This window comes from Carcharodon carcharias, chromosome 16 (genome assembly GCF_017639515.1).
Source record: "Carcharodon carcharias isolate sCarCar2 chromosome 16, sCarCar2.pri, whole genome shotgun sequence".
NCBI lineage: Eukaryota > Metazoa > Chordata > Chondrichthyes > Lamniformes > Lamnidae > Carcharodon > Carcharodon carcharias.
In genome coordinates, this window is record NC_054482.1 from 67,798,082 (window position 1) to 67,819,673 (window position 21,592).

At 43.7% G+C, this 21,592-nt stretch overlaps 1 protein-coding gene, 1 non-coding gene and 1 pseudogene across 7 annotated transcripts in view; 2 read left to right on the forward strand and 1 right to left on the reverse strand.

The window, feature by feature from the left end:
• patj (PATJ crumbs cell polarity complex component) overlaps positions 1-21,592 on the forward strand; it is a 398,928-nt gene that overhangs the window by 83,532 nt on the left and 293,804 nt on the right. For all 6 annotated transcript variants that reach the window (XM_041208336.1, XM_041208338.1, XM_041208340.1 and 3 more), the window contains 2 exons: positions 13,852-13,986; positions 14,980-15,141. In XM_041208336.1, the coding sequence (XP_041064270.1) occupies positions 13,852-13,986; positions 14,980-15,141 (297 nt within the window). The remainder of the gene's footprint in view (positions 1-13,851; positions 13,987-14,979; positions 15,142-21,592) is intronic.
• On the reverse strand, positions 6,451-6,557 carry LOC121289491. Its single transcript, XR_005945587.1, has one exon. It is a non-coding gene; the product is annotated as a U6 spliceosomal RNA (small nuclear RNA).
• Positions 6,937-7,055, forward strand: LOC121289493 (annotated as a pseudogene).

Consider the following 21,592-nt stretch of genomic DNA (forward strand, 5'->3'; position numbering starts at 1 on the left):
GGGTAAATATTTATTTTGTTTCAGAATTGTCCCATTTCTCTCACCTTACTCTTAGTGAAGATTTTAAATTGATGACTTGAAGAGCAAATTATTTGACTGAAACCATGAGGACACTGAAGATTTACAAAGTTCTTGTAAAAGGCAAGCTTGTGATGGTCTGGCATCAGCAATAATATCAAAGAGAAAATTTTGTTACATTTGCCTTACCGGGCAAAGCAGTTTGGGGAAGTAACTTTTTGGTGAAGATGTAATTCCCAGAATAAACATGGCAGAAGATTGCTGTGATTTTGTATGAGTTCATAGGACAAAAGTAGTTATACCCAACAACTGAAATTTAGAATAACAAATTATACTATTGAAAAATTGAAGAATATTGGGATATCCACAAGGTCTCGGTATATGCACAGTAGCACATCCTGAGAGCTCAGTTTGACTAATTATGATTTATAGGCTAATGTACGGCTGAGGGAGCTGCATCACCAGCCAAAATAAATTCTGAAAGAACAACTTTTTCTTCTGTTCTGAATTGCAGAACAACTCCAATTGTGGCTACATTTAATAGCCTAGTTAATGATGGAAAAAGGAGATTAAAACTACAACTGTGAATAGCAATCTGAAATAAAATGATGTTGCAGAAAATTGACAAAGCACAGTTGAAGCTATAACCTAGTGATCGAATAAGATTCAAGCTTGATGAGAGGAAAAGATCTGAGAAGTGCTGTTACAATAAAAGGCAAGGACAGGATTCCAATATTATATATCATTCAGACAGTTAATAGTTGTACCAACAGGAACAGAATATACCTACCACAGATTTTCAAGTACAAAAGCAAATCAATTTGTCATGATTCACAGATTGAGGTTTACGTTTATTTGGTAACTCAAGATTGTACTGTTAAGTACTATTACTTAGATTAAATATCCGCTCCAATTGTACTGTTACATTCCTACCAACAGCAGAAACATCAAAGCCTCATGTGAAAACTACCAGTGGCAAGATAATTAAAATTAATTTTAATTTATTTTTTCACAGGGTGTGGGCGTCGCTGGCTAGACCAGCATTTATTGCCCATCCCTAATTGGCCTCGAGAAGGTGGTGGTGAGCTGCATTTTTAACCACTGCAATCTGTGTGGCGTCGGTACACCCTCAATGCTGACAGAAAATGGAATTCCAGGATTTTGACCAAGCAACAGCTAAGGAACAGCGATATAGTTTCAAGTCAGGATGACTTGTGGCTTGGAGGGGACCATGCAGGTGGTAAGGTTCCCATATATCTGCTGCCCATGTCCTTTGAGGTGGTAGAGGTTATGGGTTTGGAAGGCGATATTGAAGGAGCCTAGGTGAATTGCTGTGGTGCATCTTTTAGAAGTTACACGTTGCTGCTTCTGTGCATTGGTGTGGAGGGAGTGAATGTTTTAGGTGGTGGATGGGGTGCTAATCAAATGGTTTGCTTTGCCCTGGATGGTGTCATGCTTTGAGCATTGTTGGAGCTGCACTTATCCAGGCAAGTGCTGAGCATTCCATCACACTTCTGACTTGAGCCTTGTAGATGGAAGACAGGCTTTGGGCAGTCAGGAGATGAGTTACTCACTGCAGAATTCACAGCCTCTGACCTGATTTTATAGCCACAGTATTTATATGGTTGGTGCAGTTCAGTTTCTGGTCAATGGTAAAGCCCAGGATGTTGATAGAGGAGTGTTAATGCCTTTGAATGTTGAGGAAAAATGGTTAGATCCTCTCTTGTTGGAGATGGTCATTGCCTGGCACTTGTGTGGTGTGAATGTTACTTGCCACATATCAGTCCAAGCATTAATGTTATCCAGGTATTGCTGCATATGGTCACGGCCTGCTTCAGTATGAGGAGTCATGAATAGTGCTGAACATTGTGCAAAAATCTCCACTTCTGACCTTATTATTGAGGGAAGGTCGTTGATGAAGCAGCTGAAAGTGGTTGGACCTAAGACACTATCGTGAGGAACTCCTGCAGCGATGTCCCAGGACTGAGATGATTGGCCTCCAACAATCACAACCATCTTCCTTTGTGTTAGGTATGACTCTAACTAGTGGAGAGTTGTCCCCCTGATTTCCATTGATTCTAATTTGGCTAGGGCTCCTTGATTCCACACTCAGTCAAATACTGCCTTGATGTCAAGGAGGTCACTCACTTTTTGAATCCTGCTCTTTTGTCCGTTCTTGGACCAAGGCTGTAATGTAGCTCAGAACTGAGTGATCTTGGCTGAACCCAAACTTAGTGTCAGTGAGCAATTATTGAGTAAGTGCTGCTTGATAGTACTGTTGACAACCCCTTAACGTTACTTTACTGATGATCGAGAGTAGAATGATTGACCAGATTCGATTTGCCCTGGTATTTGTGGACTTCCATGGAATGTGGGCTTCACTGGCAAGACCAATATTTATCTCCCATACACAATTGTCTTTTGAGAAGGTGGTGGTTGTGAGCCACTTTCTGGAACTGTTACAGTTCATGTGGTGTAGGTACACCCACAGTGCTGTTAGGGAAGGAGTTCCAGGATTTTGACTCCGCAATGATAAAGGAACAAGAATATATTTCCAAATCAGGATGGTGTGTGACTGGAGGGGAATTTGTGTCGGATGTGTTCCCATGTGCCTGTTGTCTTTTGTTATTCTAGGTAGTAAAAGTCACTGGTTTGGAAGGTGCCGTCAAAGGGAGCTTGGTACACACTATTTGTGGGTGGTAGATGGAATGCCACTCAAGCAGGCTGCTTTGTCCTGGATAGCGTCTAGTTTCTTGTGTTGTTGGGGCTGCATTCATCCACGCAAATGGGAATATTCCATCACACTCTTGACTTGTTCCTTGCAGACAGGCTTTGGGGAGTCAGGAGATACTTCAAAATTCCTAGCCTTTGACCTGCTTTTGTATTTATGTGGCTGGTCCAGTTCAGTTTCTGGGCAATGGTGACCTCCAGGATGTTGGTAGTGGAGATTCAGTGATGGTAATACTTTTGAATGTTGAAAGGGAAGTGATTTGATTCTAATCACCTTGAGATGCTCATTGCATGACACTTGCATTGCACAAATATTACTTGCCAAGTATCAGCCCAAGCTTGAATGATGTCTAGGTTTTGATTTATACAAGCCTTGACTGCTTCGTTATCTGAGCTGTGAATGGAACTAAACTCTGTAATCAAAGAACATCCCTAGTTCTGACCTTATGATGGAGGGATGGTCATTCATAAAGCAGCTGAAGATGGACACCACCCAAGAAACTCCTGCAGTGGCGTCCTGTAGCTGAGATGATTGATCTCCAACTACCACAATCATCTTCCTTTGTGCTAGGCACAACTCCAAATCAGTGGAGAGTTCTTCCCCTGATTCCCAATTACTTCAATTTCCTTGGGCTTCTTGATGTCACACTGGGTCAAATGCTGCTTTGATGTCAAAGGCAGTCACTCTCAATTCATCTCTGGAATTCTGTTCTTTTGCCCATGCATGGAGCAAAGCTGCAATGGGGTTTGGAATGAGTGAGCTTGGGGGAACTCAAACGGAGCATTGATGAGCAGGTTATTAGTGAGTCCTAATACTTGTATGCATGAGGAAAGGATGAGCCTGAAGCCAGCATTTAACTTTAGACTTTATTTCCAAGACTGCAGAGTAAATACATTGACCCTTCCAGATCCCACCCACCCCCCCACCAAACACCCAGCGTGAACACCTATTTATTCCCTAGTAATGAAGCCCAAATACCTCTCCAATTGAAAATAGCTGTTCTTACTTACCAACATAAAGCATATACTGTATTGCAGCACAACTTCAATATTAACAGATTCCCTTCTCCAAAAAAAGTGTATTTTCTTTTCAGATAATAAAAAGTAGAAATCGAAAACAGAAAAATAAGTCTCACATTTTCAAGACTCCGAGTCGTTCCTTGTCTAATACCCTCAACATTTTTTTTTCCGTTGCAAGTAATCCTTTGTGAGTCAAGCTGAGAACTGATGCCTTGCATCGACCCTTTGGAACTTAGAGATTTCATTTTTCTTCACCATTTGTTTGGTACTTGTGATATCAATTTGTAACCCTCTTTCACTTACACTCTGCAGAGTGTACGTTATCCCAAAGGGATCAGTTGTCAACATAATATTCTATTGGGACATTTCCTTTGTCATTTCCCCCATGTAGTTTCTCTCAAGCCAAAGGACAACATTTCCCATTTTCACCCACGAGAAATATTATGAAACCTGCTGTACTTGAAAACCCAACAATAAGGTTTGCGTCAAAAGGAGCCACTGAATACAATCAATTTTATATTCTTAGGGTCACCCAAAGATGGAAACTTCAGTACATATTTCTCCCTCTAATTTTTTTAAAAAAATGTTTTGCTCACCTATGAGATGTCTTCGACCTTAGCGTGTTTCATTATCATTATAGCACTCAGTGCAAGAACATCAAAGCTTGCATCCGGCTTGCATTGCCTAATCAATCTAACTGTCCAATCAGACTTTGCAGCTGCTTCCTCATCCTTGAAAGCATCAGCATCTTTCTGCAAGGACCTCGAGTGCCTGACTGTGGTGGGGCTAACACTCTCCCAATACGATTGTTGGTATAACGTAACCTTAGACCCATCCTGTTTTGTGATAATGCTGGCTGACCCCCATTCGAGATCCCTGAAAACTACCAAGCTCCCTCCAACTATGCAACTCCTTCTGTTTAGCCTCCCATATAGCTTTATCCCCTAACTTGTTGCTGTTACAAAAACCCCTCTGTCATGGGGACTTCTGCTTCTGCTCTTTTGTCGTACTGGTTCAGCATTTACCACTCTATGTTGCCTGGTCAAGCTGTGACCTCCTCCTTGCCTGTTGAAGTCTTTCTGAGCTCTTCTTGTTAGATCTTCTGTATACCCCCTCTGAGGTCCTATCCACCATATGCGAATGTGTCCTCATCCGGGATTCATCACCCGACCCATTACTATAACTTGGGCTATGCTTCCTTATTTCCCTTCTCGTACTCCATTCTACCAGTCCATGGCCTTCATTGCTTGTCCATCGTCCTGGACATTCAGCCAATTCTTATATTCCCCAGTAGATTTTCCTGCCCGTCCCACTATTTATGCATCCCTCCAGTTATCCAATACATCTGGATGGTGCAATACCTGGGAATCCATTTTGGGAAATGGCCTTTGAACAAAATAGCCCCTTCCTTTCATTTTTTCTACCAATATCTAACTCCTGATCTATCACATCTTGTCTCTCTCGCAGTGCCCCACAAAATGAGTATACAATACAGCTGGTGCTTTGTCATCAGTTATCACCTGACCCAAACTCCCTGTGAGCAACACAATTCTTTCATGGCAGTCACCATCATCATTCTTAGCATCTGAATTCTTTTTCATGCATTGCTTCAAAAACATGGTTCTTTTGCTGAGGGCAGCTCATTGCATAATAATATTTAGAATCACACCGATAACATTGATTAATTATTTCCCATGCATTTCTTGGCTTCAAGTGCCTATGGTAACTATACCAGGCCTCCTTTTTGCCTCGATTCCCAAATTGGTGAAAAGTGCTATAGTTTTCAGGCTGTCAATCAACAACCCCATCATTATACTGAAATCTGTGTCTAACATATTGGCGATCTCAAACTTCGGTAACCACGGAGTCTTCCGTCCTTTGCTTTATAGCAGAGTTGCCTGTGTTTGATAGGAAAGCAGCTGGGAATGATTGCTTTGCCAAAATTTTAATGGTAGCAGCCACTTGGTCTAATAGAGAGTCTTTGCCAGGAAATTGAACCCCATCAAAACCAAAAGCCTATTGACATGAAAAACGTGTGCAGAGTCAGTAATTTGAAAGACAGTACAGAGTCCGGGATTTCAAGATTAAACTTTTTCAGTCTCTTCCACTTATCAAATGTACTCCTCCATCGACTGAGTCTGTCGTCTTGAATCTATCAAAAGCAGACCATGCCTCATATGCTTCCACCAACTCACCTTTTCTTTAAAAGTTATCCAAAAATTGGAATAGAAGGGTTAATGTGTCTTTGGTGTCCAAGTCATTCACATCCATTTCCGAAAATACTTCAATGCTAATCGTACTCTCTTCTGGTAATGACGAAACCATTCCTTGCTTCCTCCAGGATAAAGAGATAACCCATGTCCACACTTCCACCTTATTTTTCCATTGCTGATATGGTTCAGATTCAGTTAAAAAGCCACTGGATAGTCTAAGCTTGCAATTTTATATCTGTGTCCTGCCATTTTGTACCTGAGGGTGCCAGGAATAGTATGTTTCTATTTCTCTCAGAGAATGGAGAATGACATTCTTATTCAACAACCAATTACCAGAGCTCAGTATCCACCCTCTGCTACTATGTTAACTCATATGTTTGAGGAACGAATGAGTCTGAAGCCAGCCTGTACCTTCAGATAGGTTTATTTCCAAGACTGCAGAGTAAATACGCAGACTCTTCCGGCCCCCCCACCTCAGGAACACTTCATGAATTTGCGTGTCATCCTTGCGCAAGGGCCATGCTAATTTTCTCTGTATCGTTCCAATTTTGGTATATGTGCTGCCGAAGTGAGCACCCCCCCCCACCTCAGGTGTGAACACTAATTTATACTCTAGTAATGAAGTCCGAATGCCTCCCCAGTTGGAGACAGCTGTTCATAATTACCAACTTTAAGTATACACTCGATTGCAGAACAACTTCAACATTAACAAGAGCTTGGCCTAAATAGCCAAGTGGTTATGGTACTGGGTTTGTAACCCCCAGATCAAGAGTTCAAATCTCACAATGGCAAACTATGAAACAATGTAACTTCATCTGAAACAGATGGAAACAGGTTTACTCAAAAGAGTATCAAGAGTTCAAATTTCACTAATGACAAACTATGAAACAATGTAACTTCATCTGAAACAGATGGAAACAGGTTTGTACTTGAAAGAGTTAAAAGCCACCAGGAGGCCTAAGGCCATACTAGTCTGAAAATGCCCGATCTCGTCTGATCTTGGAAGCTAAGCAGACTCAGGTCTGGTTAGTACTTGGATGGGAGACTGCCTGGGAATACCAGGTGCAGTACGCTTTAAGGCTTGGCCTAAATAGCCAAGTGGTTATGGGACTGGGCTTGCAACCCCAAGATCAAGAGTTCAAATCTCACAATGGCAAACTATGAAACAATATAACTTCATCTGAATAGGAACAGATGGAAACGTGTTTGTACTCGAAAGAGTTACAAGAGTCAGGAGGTCATGTTAGCTTGGCCTAAATAGCCAAGTGGTTATGGTACTGGGTTTGTAATCCTAAGATCAAGAGTTCAAATCTCACACTGGCAAACTATGAAACAATGTAACTTCATCTGAAAAACAGATGGAAATGTGTTTGTACTCAAAAGAGTTACACAACATCTGTTACATCATCAAAATATCAATCAAGAGTTCAAACCTCACAATGGCAAATTATGAAACAATGTAACTTCCTCTGAAACAGATGGAAACAGGTTTGTCCTCAAAAGAGTTACAGTTGAGGCCTATATATATAAAAAAAAATCAAGAGTTCAAATCTCACAATGGCAAAACTATGAATCAAGAGTTCAAATCTCACTATGGTAAAGTGCTTTAGTATGTCCTGAGGTTCTGCAAGGGAGGCTTGGCCTAAATGGCCAAGTGGTTATGGTACTGGGTTTGTAACCCCAAGATCAAGAGTTCAAATCTCACAATGGCAAACTATGAAACAATGTAACTTCATCTGAAACAGATGGAAATGGGTTTGTACTCGAAAGAGTTACAAGCTTAAGAGGTCTGCAATTGTGTTTTGCACACAGGTGGCGACTTTCCGCCTTCAGACCCTGCAGCGATACCTCTACGTCGAGCCTCCTCCTAGATGGTGTGCCCTGACGACGTATTTCTTCCGTCAGGTGCACGGCCTGAATTATGACGTGCAGCTCCTGTTTATAGAACAGCTGGGCCTCGGTGGCTCCTTGCAGGCGTTGCCCGTCTTTTACCAGGACCTGATCAAAGTCTGGAAAGTGGTCGCCTCGCGATGCAGCTCTCCCCCGTCAGGAGTAGCGGCTATCGTCAGAGAGCCGCTGCTCAGGAATCCGCCCCTCCGTCTTTTTCAGTGGTTGGCAGAGAGGAGGGCTGTGGCGGCAGGGGTGACCAGGATCGGGGACGTGCTGGGTGGCGGAGGACTGGGCTGGATGCACCCGCAGGAGTAGGCGCGATGCGCGTCTGTGAGTGTCCAGGTCGCAGCCAATGCCATCCGAGACCTGAGAACGGTCGTGCTCGGACCCGACGTTGTTTTGGGTCTTGAGGTGGCCCAGGTGCGCGGTGGTCTTCCGTCTGAACGTTCCCCTGTTCGGACAGAATTCCACATTGGCCCCAAGCCCCGAACCCTCCCTCGGGTGCCGGTGCCCCGCAATATGAGCCGCCTCGGGGACATGCCCTCCGTGCCTTTTGGCACGGCAAAGAGGGGCTTTTCGTACGGACTGCTGCTGCACACCTTCCATTTTCTCGCCCTTGTCCGTCAACCGGACACGCCCTGGCGTGCCTTGTTGCCATCCGGCGGCGGAGGCCCCCGATGGGAGGCCCTCTACGGAGGTGTCCTCCCCCTTTCTATCGGGGACCTGGGTTGGAGGGTGTTGCATGCAGCAGTCCCCTATAATAAGAGGGTGCATAGGTTCACGGACTCTCAGGACATGTGCCCTTTTTGCGGTCTTGTGGAGTCCGTGGACCATGTATACATAGGGTGTTGTAGGCTGCACTCCCTTTTTAGTTACTTGAAAAACCTTTTATTGATGTTTTGTTTGCATTTCAGCCCCACGCTCCTGATCTATGGACACCCGGTGCGGAAGGGGGTCGGGAAGGAGGAGGACGTCCTCGTGAACCTGCTCCTGGGCCTGGCCAAGTTGGCCATTAACAGGTCCAGGCAGCGGGCGATTGACGGGGGAGTCCCGCCCGATTGTTTGTCCCTCTTCTACGGCTACGTTCGCTGCCGGATGTCCCTGGAGAGGGAGCACGCAGTGTCTGCTGGCACTCTCGAGGCCTTCCGTGCTCGGTGGCACCGCGGGGATTGGGGTGTTTTGTTGACCCCTTTAATCACATTTTGATTTAAAGTTTGTAAGTTTCCTTTAAACTTTGTTCTTGGTTTTACAGCTGACCTGAATTAGGGGCTGTGCCTGATTTATCCCAATTTTGTCGATTTGGTTTAATTGTTTTCATTTAAAAGATTATCAAGAGTTCAAATCTCACAGTGGCAAACTATGAAACAATGTAACTTCATCTGAAAAAAAAACAGATGGGAACGGGTTTGTACTCGAAAGAGTTACAGGTCACTGGACAGTGAAAAGGGACGTGCTTAACAGGGGAGTTTGCTCTTGTCAGACCCTGAAAAAAGAGTAGAGAGAAAAGAGAATCAAGAGTTCAAATCTCACAATGGCAAACTATGAAACAATGTAACTTCATCTGAATAGGAACAGATGGAAACGTGTTTGTACTCGAAAGAGTTACTCTTAGTTATAACATCCATCTGGTCCGGGACATCATCCACCATTCCCAGAGGGCTGGTCTGTCGAGCGCCTTCCTGTCTCTCGATCAGGAGAAGGCGTTCGACAGGGTGGATCACGGATACTTACTCTGAACTCTGCGAGCGTTCGGGTTCGGGACGCATTTTGTCGCCCGGATCCAACTTCTGTGCACTGCCGTGGAGTGTCTAGTGAAAGTTAACGGGTCCCTGACGGCGCCCTTTCGCTTTGGGAGAGGGGTACGTCAGGGCTGCCCCCTGTCTGGCCAGTTGTATTCTATTTGCGTGGAGACTTTCCTGCGCCTCTTGCGGAGGAGGTTGTCGGGATTGGTTCTGCGCGGGCCGGGCATTGGGGTGGTCCTCTCGGCTTACGCCGATGACATGCTCCTTATGTTTAGTGACCCGGCTGACCTGCGGAGGATGTGCGAGTGCCAGGAGGTCTACTCTGCCGCTTCTTCTGCCAGGATCAACTGGGAGAAATGTTCTGGACTCCTGGTTGGTCAGTGGCAAATGGATCCCCTACCCGAGGAGCTCAGGCCTTTCACCTGGAGCAGGACCAGCCTCCTCTACCTGGGGGTCCATCTCTGCCCTGCTGAGGAATCCTGGCCGGCAAACTGGCAGGAACTGGAGACGAAAGTCACCGCTCGCCTGCGGCGCTGGACAGGACTGCTCCGAGTGCTATCTTACTGGGGTCGAGTTCTGGTCATAAACCAGCTGATCGCCGCCATGTTGTGGTATCGACTGGTCACTTTGACCCCTCCCCCGGACTTTGTCACAAGAATCCAGAAATTGTTAGTCGACTTCTTCTGGGACAAAAGATTGCACTGGGTCGCTGCTGAGGTTCTGAGTCTCCCGCTTAGGGAGGGTGGTCAGGCGCTAGTGTGCCTACTCACACAGGTGGTGACTTTCCGCCTTCAGACCCTGCAGCAATACCTCTACGTCGAGCCTCCTCCTAGATGGTGTGCCCTGACGACGTATTTCTTCCGTCAGGTGCACGGCCTGAATTATGACGTGCAGCTCCTGTTTCTAGAACAGGTGGGCCTCGGTGGCTCCTTGCAGGCGTTGCCCGTCTTTTACCAGGACCTGATCAAAGTCTGGAAAGTGGTCGCCTCGTGACGCAGCTCTCCCCCGTCAGGAGTAGCGGCTATTGTCAGAGAGCCGCTGCTCAGGAATCCGCCCCTCCGTCCTTTTCAATGGTTGGCGGAGAGGAGGGCTGTGGCCGCAGGGGTGACCAGGATCGGGGACGTGCTGGGTGGCGGAGGACTGGGCTGGATGCTCCCGCAGGAGTTGGCGCGTCGCGCGTCTGTGAGTGTCCAGGTCGCAGCCGATGCCATCCAAGACCTGAGAACGGTCGTGCTCGGACCCGACGTTATTTTGGGTCTTGAGGTGGCCCAGGTGCGCGGTGGTCTTCCGTCTGAACGTTCCCCTGTTCGGACAGAATTCCACATTGGCCTCAAGCCCCGAACCCTCCCTTGGGTGCTGGTGCCCCGCAATATGAGCCACCTCGGGAACATGCCCTCTGTGCCTTTTGGCACGGCAAAGAGGGGCTTTTTGTACGGACTGCTGCTGCACACCTTCCATTTTCTCGCCCTTGTCCGTTGCCCGGACACGCCCTGGTGTGCCTTGTTGCCGTCCGGCGGCGGAGGCCCCCGATGGGAGGCCCTCTACGGAGGTGTCCTTCCCCTTTCTCTCGGGGACTTGGGTTGGAGGGTGTTGCATGCAGCAGTCCCCTATAATAAGAGGATGCATAGGTTCACGGACTCTCAGGACACATGCCCTTTTTGCGGTTTTGTGGAGTCCGTGGACCATGTATACATAGGGTGTTGTAGGCTGCACTCCCTTTTTAGTTATTTGAAAAACCTTTTATTGATGTTTTGTTTGCACTTCAGCCCCACGCTCCTGATCTATGGGCACCCGGTGCGGAAGGAGGTCGGGAAGGAGGAGGACGTCCTCGTGAACCTGCTCCTGGGCCTGGCCAAGTTGGCCATTAACAGGTCCAGGCAGCGGGCAATCGACGGGGGAGTCCCGCCCGATTGTTTGTCCCTCTTCTGCGGCTACGTTCGCTGCCGGATGTCCCTGGAGAGGGAGCACGCGGTGTCTGCTGACACCCTCGTGGCCTTCCATGCTCGGTGGGCACCGCGGGGATTGGGGTGTTTTGTTGTCCCCTTTAATCACATTTTGATTTAAAGTTTGTAAGGTTCCTTTAAATTTTGTCCTTGGTTTTACAGCTGACCTGAATTAGGGGCTGTGCCTGATTTATCCCAATTTTGTCGATTTGGTTTAATTGTTTTCATTTAAAAGATTATTAAGAGTTCAACATTAACAAGAAAGTGATACTTGAAGGCTGAGATTGTGAGAAAACCAATTCATTGCAGAGACCCTGACTAGTTCACAACAGGAAACAATACAGAAACTGAATAACCCCCATTCCCTTCAGGCATCTTTGCACCAAAGCCCAGTTAGATGTGTGAGTTTTATTAACTAGAAAAAAGGGATTTGTGATGGCAGTCAAGTTCATCTCCAATTGTGAAGGAGCATCCAGAAGACTAAAATTTTTATTGGTTATTTGGGAAGTTGCTAAATTCTTCTGTGCAACTATTTGTTATGATCTCTGTAGAGAAGGATACATTTTAAAAAGAAACACGAGCTTCCGGTTAATAGCTGAAAGAATGACTTGACAAGATTTCATGTTTAATGACTTTTACTGTAACAAGACTAAAAGCACTATTGACTAAACATTATCTTTGTAGGCAACTTATATTTTAAACCTCAAAACAAAACATTCCCTGTTTTCTTTTAGCACAGCCAAAAACATACTTCACGAATATACTTACACTATCCTTTAAGTGGACATTCAATTATCGTAGAACCATTATTAGGCACTCCTGAGGGTTTACTTCTGTCCTTTTCCTTTATCAGCCTGGCAACTTTTAATCTCAGGACTGTCTTTCACAGGTGAGGCTTTCTTCCCCCAGAGATTTTCCCTCCAAAACAAGCTAGGCTATTCCTCTAGCATGGTTTTAACTCATCGTGAATTTGTCTTTTCAATCCAAGCACGAGTTTTCACCCGCATTCATTTGTAGTGAACCACAGCATGTTGCTGTCAAGAGCTGCTCTCCATCTCCTGGATCCTGACAGACTAACTTTGCCTGTGAGTTTCAGAGATATCTTAGGCTTTGAGAGGGGAAAGGGTTTTATCTCCATGGCAACATGAATCACATGGGCCTTGAAACCAGGTAGGAATGCTGATTAGCTATCCTTGAGAGCCCAATGCTTTTTTTATCTTGGAAGTAAATGGCCAGTTTAAAGCACACCAGCTAACAGCTCAACACTTTCCTGGGACTTTGAGACTCGCAGTCTACCCACTGAGCACATAGGCTGCTGTTATTGCCATGAAATGTAAAAATGTTGCACCTTCTTCCTAGTAATATAATCCAACAAACAAACCACCCAGGCTTGCTGCCTGGCAGCGTTCAGAACAGACCATGGTGACCCCCTTTATTTTTTTTTTAACCTTAAGTTAATGATACAGTCCCAAAACAATACAATCTTATAAACCTCATAATTGTAACATATTGCAAAAATAAAGTCAAGCTATTTTAATTTCATGAAAAATCAAGATAAGCTACAGCTGGTCATATGGTAACTATATGTTTTATAGGGCACTGGCATTTAAAGTGATTTAAGACCTATTTACTGTTGAAGTTTCTGTTAAAAGGTGAATCTTTATTATGTAATCCTAATTACTCATGAGAAAGAAGAAGAAATATGCATTCGTAATAACAGCTTTAATGGCCTCAGAACCTCCACAAGCATTTTACAGCTAATGAGGAACTTTTTGAAGTCTAATCCCCAGTTGTAATTTAGGAAATTGGACAGTCAACTTGCCCACAGCAAGGTTCCACAACACCAATGAAATAAATGACCAGTTTATCTTTCTCAAATGTTGGCAGAGGAATAAATGTTGATCAAGAGCACCAGAAGAACCCCTCTGCCTTCTTAGAATAGTATTCTCAATTACTTTTATGTTCTTCTGAGAAAGCAGATCAATTCTCTGTTTAACATATCATCTGAAGGACAGTTCTCCTGACAATGTAGCATTCTCTGAATACTGCAGTGAAGTGCCAATTAAATTACATGCTCAAGATTCTGTTTGAAGCAGTGATCTTTTAGCCCCAAGTTGAGGTTGCTATCGGTGAGGCAAAGTTGATACTTATATTTTTCTATGTCTTCAGTCATCGATGCTGCAACATGAACCTGGAGCAATGGGACAGAAGGAACTTGAATTTAGCTGGATTGAAATCTTGAACATTGGTAATATTGTGTATTCATCCTCACATTTGACTTCTGTTTTAATTTAGCTGTTACCAGTTCATACCTTGAGGTTTGGAGTGGAGCTGGACTCTTTTGATGGACACCATTACATATCATCAATTGTTCCTGATGGCCCAATAGGCCAAACTAAATTATTACAACTAGAAGATGAAATTTTAGAGGTATCGTTTTTTTAAAAAAAATTATTCATGTAAGATTTGAAATCACCGCAATTTGGTAATTAAGTCTTCCTATTAGGGTAGATTTATTTTTGTAGGGTTGCTGTTAAGCAAGGTGATATGACAATCACAGCGTATGAGCAGAGTCAGGTTATCATTATTGTTATTGATTTGATGGTTTCAGGTGTGTAGGTTTGAGATCTTTGATCATTTGATATAATTCATATCTTCTGATTGCTTAAGTCATAGATTCTATCAAGGACGTGAAAAATCATTCCAGGTGCCCCACAGTATAATATAGCTTGCTATTAATGCAAATTTAGGACTTTGTTTTGCCTTTTGCACAATCTTCTAATTTATTTTTGCTGCTGTTAGTCATGTGTGGTTAACTGATATCTATTGGCCAAAATTAACATTGAGATTTGTTTTACTGGCTGATGGGGAGGAGCACTATAGTTTGTCATCAAGAACTTAAATTATTGTACGAGGTGTTGTCAAACAGTTCTTTACTCACGAATTTCCAATAGAAGTGCCTATTCTGTCAGCTTTCACTCTTCTCAATTTGCCAATTAATGAGTCATGGAGGGAGAAGTCTAAAGTAACACTATCAAATTATTGAAATAACATTTTTGAGAGAATAAGCAAATTAGACGAGTAGGACAATAGTTCTGGTCCTGTCACTTGATTGCCTAATGTAAGTAACAAACTGTTAATCTGATAAGAGTTATTGATTTGCGTCTTTAGATCAAGTGTGAGATTAGAAAATGCAGTGTGATAAAAGAATTTGTACAAGTAGAACTGAGTGGTAACTTGTAAGTGTGTTTTGTTGTAGTAATTCTAGAGAACAACTTTTTAAAAACGCCCTGGAGTAATAAAAATAATCCTGCCTTGATTTCCAGTCATTTCAAAAAACTCTATGAATCCATTAAAGTACCATATATAGGCAAGTAGGGGAACCAATAATTTCTGGATTAAAATATTTGCACTGCTTTTCAGGTGAATGGAAAGCAGTTGTATGGAAAATCTCGGCGTGAGGTGGTTTGCTTTCTGAAAGATGCTGCCGCTCCATTTACTTTAGTCTGTTGTCGGCGACTATTTGAGGATGGAAAAGAGATGCCTGTGGATGAATCCAGTGTCACGGAAAGTGCAGTTTCCCAGGTGAGGCCATGTAGTCATAGAGTCATTGGGACATAGATGTGTGTCCGACATGTTGATGTGATGCATTTAGTGTGAGGGTGAAGAGAATTATCTTCCCACTTTCTATGTGATAGTTTGCTTCTCATTTTCAGCCTACACAACTGGCTAGCAGCAGTGCAAAAAGGAGAGCCTAATGTCTGTCAGCGGACAGCCTCTCCATCTGAAAGTCCTCTGCTGTGCTCCTTGTGGCAGAAACTGGGACCCTCGTAGTCCCAGGTTAACGCTTCAGAGGAATTTCTAGGAGGTTAGGCCCCAGACATGGAGTGCATGTAGGCCAACCGGCACGTGGATGTGCTCTGGCACTCATGAACCAAGTTCCCAGCTACATACTAATAGCTCCACTGTTTTCTGGATACCTTGAGAGAATTGAAGGGTAAGGGAGTAAACTCTAACAAAAAAAAAAATCTGGTTTGGAGCCCAAAGCTGGACTGATGTCTAAATATGTAATCTTTCTGGCAACTTGTGCAACCAAGTTGGTGCCAAATGTAGTTCTTTACATTCCTTTAGACTCAACAGGGAAGGTGGAGACAGGGACCCTGATGTTTGAGGAGCCCAGAATTTCTCTAAATTTTGTCCAGGCTTATACTTTGGAAAGGATACTCCAGTTTTGCTGCAGAATGTTAACACAACATTAGAGACAGCAGTTAAATGTGCTGAACCCAACCATAGAGAATGGGTTCTATGGGCTGTCCTCTAACAAGTGAACCGAGTTCATCACACCAGGCAAACAAAAAAAGGAAAGAAGCTGCCAACTCTGATTGGCAAGCTAGAACCTCATTGGGCTGAGAGACAACTTGCAGCTGGTTGAAAATATGCACAAAGTTGTGATCAACATGAAATGTGAAGGCCGAACATTGACAGAGCTTTCCAACAGGCAAGGCTTGCTGAGAGTGGATCACTGAAAGAAAAGCTTTACACGTTCATCCGGCAGGGAAGGAGCTCGGAGTGAACATGAGCAGGATGTGAGCTTCGTCGTAAAGAACCTGCTGATCTCAATAGAACAACTCCCTGACTCCACAAAAAGTTCAGAACATTCTCTCTATTCGCCTCTCAATTCAACCAGGGCCAGTTTGCATCATGAGTTTCTGCTCCTATGGTGTGCTCCATTGCAGAGATGAAAGACCAGTTCTACAAGGACCCTGGCACTGCTATCAGCAGAATCCCTAAGACAGAGCATCTTTACCCACTGGGGGATTTCAATGCAAGAGTTGGCGCAGATCATGAAGCGTGGCCTTCCTGCCTCAGACGTCATGGCACATAAAAGATAAATGACAATTGACAGAGACTGCTTGAACATTGTGTAATTAACACTTTCTTTCAAAACAGGATGTGCACAAAGTGTCCTGGAGGCATCCAGGATCAAGATGTTGGCACCAGCTGAAACTGATTTAACTGACATGACTCTCTCAACAGCATTCTCAATACACACAGCTACCACAGCACTGACTGTGATACAGACGCAAACCTTTAATCTTTCTATTCAAAGCAGAAATACCATCCTTGTATCAATGTCAGCCATACTGTCTACCTAGATAAGAACCAATGGTTCCTCAACTTGATTGAACAGGCAATTTCCAGCTTCCCCACACAAAAGTGTAGAAGCGAGGGGAACATACTTTGAGACACCATTTCTAAGACCGCACTCTCAAACTACAGGAAAGAGAGAGCAAGAGCAGAAAACCACTGAATGATACGAGGCTAGCAGCACTGTAAATGGACCCTATCATTGAAGCCAAATGATCTGTTCTCATTAGTTACAAGAGAGATCTGGGTAGGAAGACTCTGAATACACCGTTTTGCTCAAAGCAAAATCCAACAGACTACTAGACGTGCACCAATGACTACTGGTTACAACTTTACCAGAATATCCAGATGTCGTTTGACAGACAGAATGCTAGAGGTATATATGACGCAATAAAAAAGGTAACCGGTCCATTGACAACAATGGCAGGGGAGGTCATTGAATGGTTGGACTGCATTAAACAATTGGAGACATTAGTGGACCACTACCTTGAGTTGTACACCAGGGAGAATATGATCACTGAGTAAGCTCTGGACATCATAGAGAGCCTGGCTGCCATGGAAGAGCTGGACATTGAACCCACAATGGAGGAACTTAGCAAAGCTATTGACTTGCTATCCATTGGCAAAGCTCCAGGTGATGATATTTCACTGCCTAAACTCATCAAGCACAGGAAACCAGCACTTGTGCAGCATCTGTGCAAATTTCTCATACCTGCTGGAGGGAGGGGGCAGTACCCCACGATATGATGCAAAGATTGCAACCCTGTGCAAGAATAAGGGTGACCCCAACAATTGCAACAACTATTGAGGCATCTCCCTACGAAGCATGGTGGAAAAAGTATTTGCCTGTGTTGTCCTTGTCAGACTGCATATCTTGGCCAAATGCATATATCCCGAAATCCAGTGTGGTTTCAGAACTGGAAGATCGACATTTGACATGACCTTCTCAGCCAGCATTTGTATGAGAAATACCATGAATGAAAGAGATGACTATATATAGACTTCATCAAATCATTTGACCATGTGAGCAGATGCCTTCTATTTAAGCTGCTGAGGAAAATTGCCTGCCCATCGAAGCTGCTCAATGTGAACTCTTTCCATGACAACATGGATGATGGGTAAGGGTGAGCTATGATGGGGCAACATCGGAACCCTTTAAGATCCTCAGTGGGGCCAAACAGCGTTGCTTCTGGTGCCAACATTCTTTTGGCATATTCTTGTCTTTGCTGTTGTCTTACAGGACAGAGATGAGGAGAATTGTTTTCAGAGGTTTGCGTGACTTTGGAATTCTCTGCCTCAAAAGGCAATGGAAGCAGACACACTGAATATTTATAAGGCAGAGGTAGATTGATACCCTTGCCTAACAAGAATCTAAGGTTATCGGGGATCGATGTGAATATGGAACTCGAAACACAAACAGATCAGCCGTGATCTTATTGAAGAGGGTTTTGGGGTGTTAGAGGTCAGGTTCGGAGAGTGGGTGGGGTGGGGGTGGGGTGTAGTGGGAGTGTCCCGCGGGGTCTTTATAATAGTTACTCAGAAATTAGAATAGGTTTTAATTCTTCTAATCTTTTCTGGGTAACTATTGGTATAACTCTGCCGGATCCATCCGAGGTTTGTGATTTAAACCGCATTATAGGATGGTTCCCAGTGCGGCACAATTGTCCAGAGGAAGTGTGCACTTCTGGGCAAGTGCCATGCAAACCCTTACCTGGGGACTTCCCAGAGGGATTCCTGAGCACATCTTTGGGGTACCGCCAAATCTGACTCTGGGGAGTGTGGAAGTTACGGGCCCACATCTGCAAAACTCTGTACAGTTTTGATCTCCTTCTTTGAAAAAAAAGATATAATTGCATTAGAAGGTCAGAGAAGATTCACTTGACTCATTCCTGGGATGAAGAGCTTATCTTATGAAGAAGCTTGAGCAGGAGTCTATACCCATTAGAATTTAGATGAATGAGAGGTGATGTTGTTAAAACGTATGATCCTGATAGGACTTAGAGTAGATACTGCAAGAATGTTTCCACTTATGGGGAGACTAGAACCAGGGTACACAGTTTAAGATTAAGAGGTCTCCCTTTTACGATGGAGATGAGAATTTTTTTTCTCTGAGGGCTGTTAGTCTGGAATTCTCTGCCACAGAAAGCAGTGGAGGCTGGGTCATTCAAGACAGAGTTAGACATATTTTTGATAGACTAGAGAGTCAAGGATTATGGAAGACAGGCAGGAAAGTGGAGTTGAGACCACAACCAGATCAGCCATGATCTTATTGAATGGCGGAACAGGTTAGAAGGGCCGAATGGCCTACTACTGCTCCTAAGCAGTATGTTCCAGAGTCCCTGTTAAGATTAGAAATTCAAGTTTTGGGACCTAGGCACATATTAGAATAGAAAAATGTATCTCTTTGGACATTGGTTTTGGTATTATAATCTGTGGTTGTGTGTATGGAATATGTTGGAATTGATCTTTTCGTATCTAGAATTTAATAAAATAATAGTACCTTCAAATTGTTGGATTAATCAATTTGAATAATAAGAAATTCTAACAGTAGACAAAATAAAGTTATACCTCTAACGCCAATTTATTTTCTCTACATAGAGAAAATTAAGCTGGTTATCTGAGTGATCTTCACAAATAGCACAATAACTTAGTTTCAAAATCACATCAACATAAGATTAGTTGAGCACAGTTTAACGTGACATAACTGAATTAGTATTATAGTCTTACCTTGATACATCTTAACCTAAGTGTCCCAATTAGGATTATTGGCTATAGAAGCAGAAAATGCTGGAAATAATCAGCAGATCTGTCAGAATTTCTGATGGAAGGTCACACTTAAAATGTTAACTGTTTCTCTCCACAGATGCTGCCAGACCTGTTGAGTTTTTCCAGCATTTTCTGTTTTTATTTCAGATTTCCAGCATCTACAGTATTTTGCTTTTGTGCTGTAGGATTTTTGGCTGTTTGACTTAGGAGAGGCTTTGATTTAATTATGACATGCTTCTGATATGAACTCGGGTTCAAGATTTCGCAAGGTAAATTGTTAAATGACCAGCATCTTGTCTGTCACTTTGACAGGGGAAGGCAGACTGTTTCATTGACATAAAGAGGATGTTAATGAGTGTTCATTCATGAGACAGCCAGCCATGGAATCTAATACATGATGATCTTTGAACAGTAAGACGATAGAAGCAACTTAGTTATTCCATACACAGCACATGGCTGTTTGATACTCTTGGATGGAGGGGGGACGGGGGTGGGCTCAGTAGCTGACTTAATGGTAGCCCAACAGTCCAACCCCACAGCAGAAGTCAGAAGTCAAACCATTAATCTCCTATCCACACTATTGAAGGAAGTTTGGCAAGTGCTTCAGTGTATCTTGTGGTTGGTAGATACTGTTCCCACTGTGCACTGGAAATGGAGGGAGTGTATATTTCAGGTGGTGGATTGGAGAGATGGTGATGTACTGGTAATATCACAAACACGTAAACTGTCTGTACCTGGTCTGCCCTACATGTGACCCCAGACTCACAGCAATGTGATTGACTCTTACCTGCCCTCTGAAATGGCCTACCAATTAGGGAAGGGCAACAAATGTTGGCCTTGTTCACAATGCCTACATCCCATGAAAGAATAATTAAAAAAAAAATTCAAGCAAGCTGCTGTGTCCTGGATGATGTCAAGTTTCTTGAGTTGTTGGAGCTGCAATCATCCAGGCAAGTGTACAGTATACCATCATACCCCTGTCTTATACTGGTGGACAGGCTTTATCGAGGATGGTGAGTTATTCACTGCAGAATTCCCAGTCTCTGACCTGCTCATGTCTCCACAGTATTTATATGGCTGGTCAGTTTCTGATAGATGGTGAGCCTCCAGGATGATGACAATGGGGGATTCAGTGATGGTAATATCATTGAATGTCAAGGGGAGATAGTCATTGCCTGGCACTTAAGTGGAAAGTAAGATTCGCACCACTCATCAGTCCAAGCCTGAATGTTGTCTCAGTCTTGCTGCATCTTGGCACGGAATACTTCAGTATCTGAGGAATTGAGAACGGTACTGAACACTCTTCAATTATAAGCAAACATCTCCACCTCTGACCTTATGATGGATGGAAGGTCGTTGATGAACAGAGCTAAAAATGGTGTCGTAGGGCTGAGATGATTGGCCTCCAACAACCGTCACCATCTTCCCTTGTGCTAGGCATGACTCCAACCAGTGCAGAGTTTGCCCCCTGATTCCCATTGAGTTCAATTTTGCTTGGGCTCCTTGATGCCACATTTGCTCAAATGCTGCCTTGGTGTCAAGGGTCATCACTCTGATCTCACATGAAAACTGAGAAGTCGTTGCCTCGCTGATTGCTGTCTTGTTGGTTTATCATTTCAAGTAAGTAATGACAGAGGGAAAACACCAGCATCACCATGACACTGGCCTCAAACACTTCAGACATTTCTATCTACATAGTTCCGTACAGGTTGCACGTTAAATATTTCTACTTGGTTTTAAAGTGAAGAAAATCGTGTGCTGACATTTGAATATCCCATTGGAATAAATTTGTTTTCTGATGCAATTTTTCAATGATTTATATTTTTAAATAATCTCACTTTTTGCTCATTGGTTTAATCTGTCTGCCAAGATAATCCAGTCTGACATTGCATTCCGGTGTTTTAATATGTCACTGTGTAAGGTTGAGAAAAGACTGCGGAAGTGAATGTAATCTTTTGTTTGAAGTTTTTCTAAGCACTCCTGTCTGAGATTTCTGCATATTGCTCTGGACAAGATATGCCTATGGTGTCTCTTGGTAAGAGATTATAAGAATGGATGGTCTAAGATTGTTGCTGCCCATAAAAGAATCAGCTCTTGAATCATTAAATATTTGAATCTGATA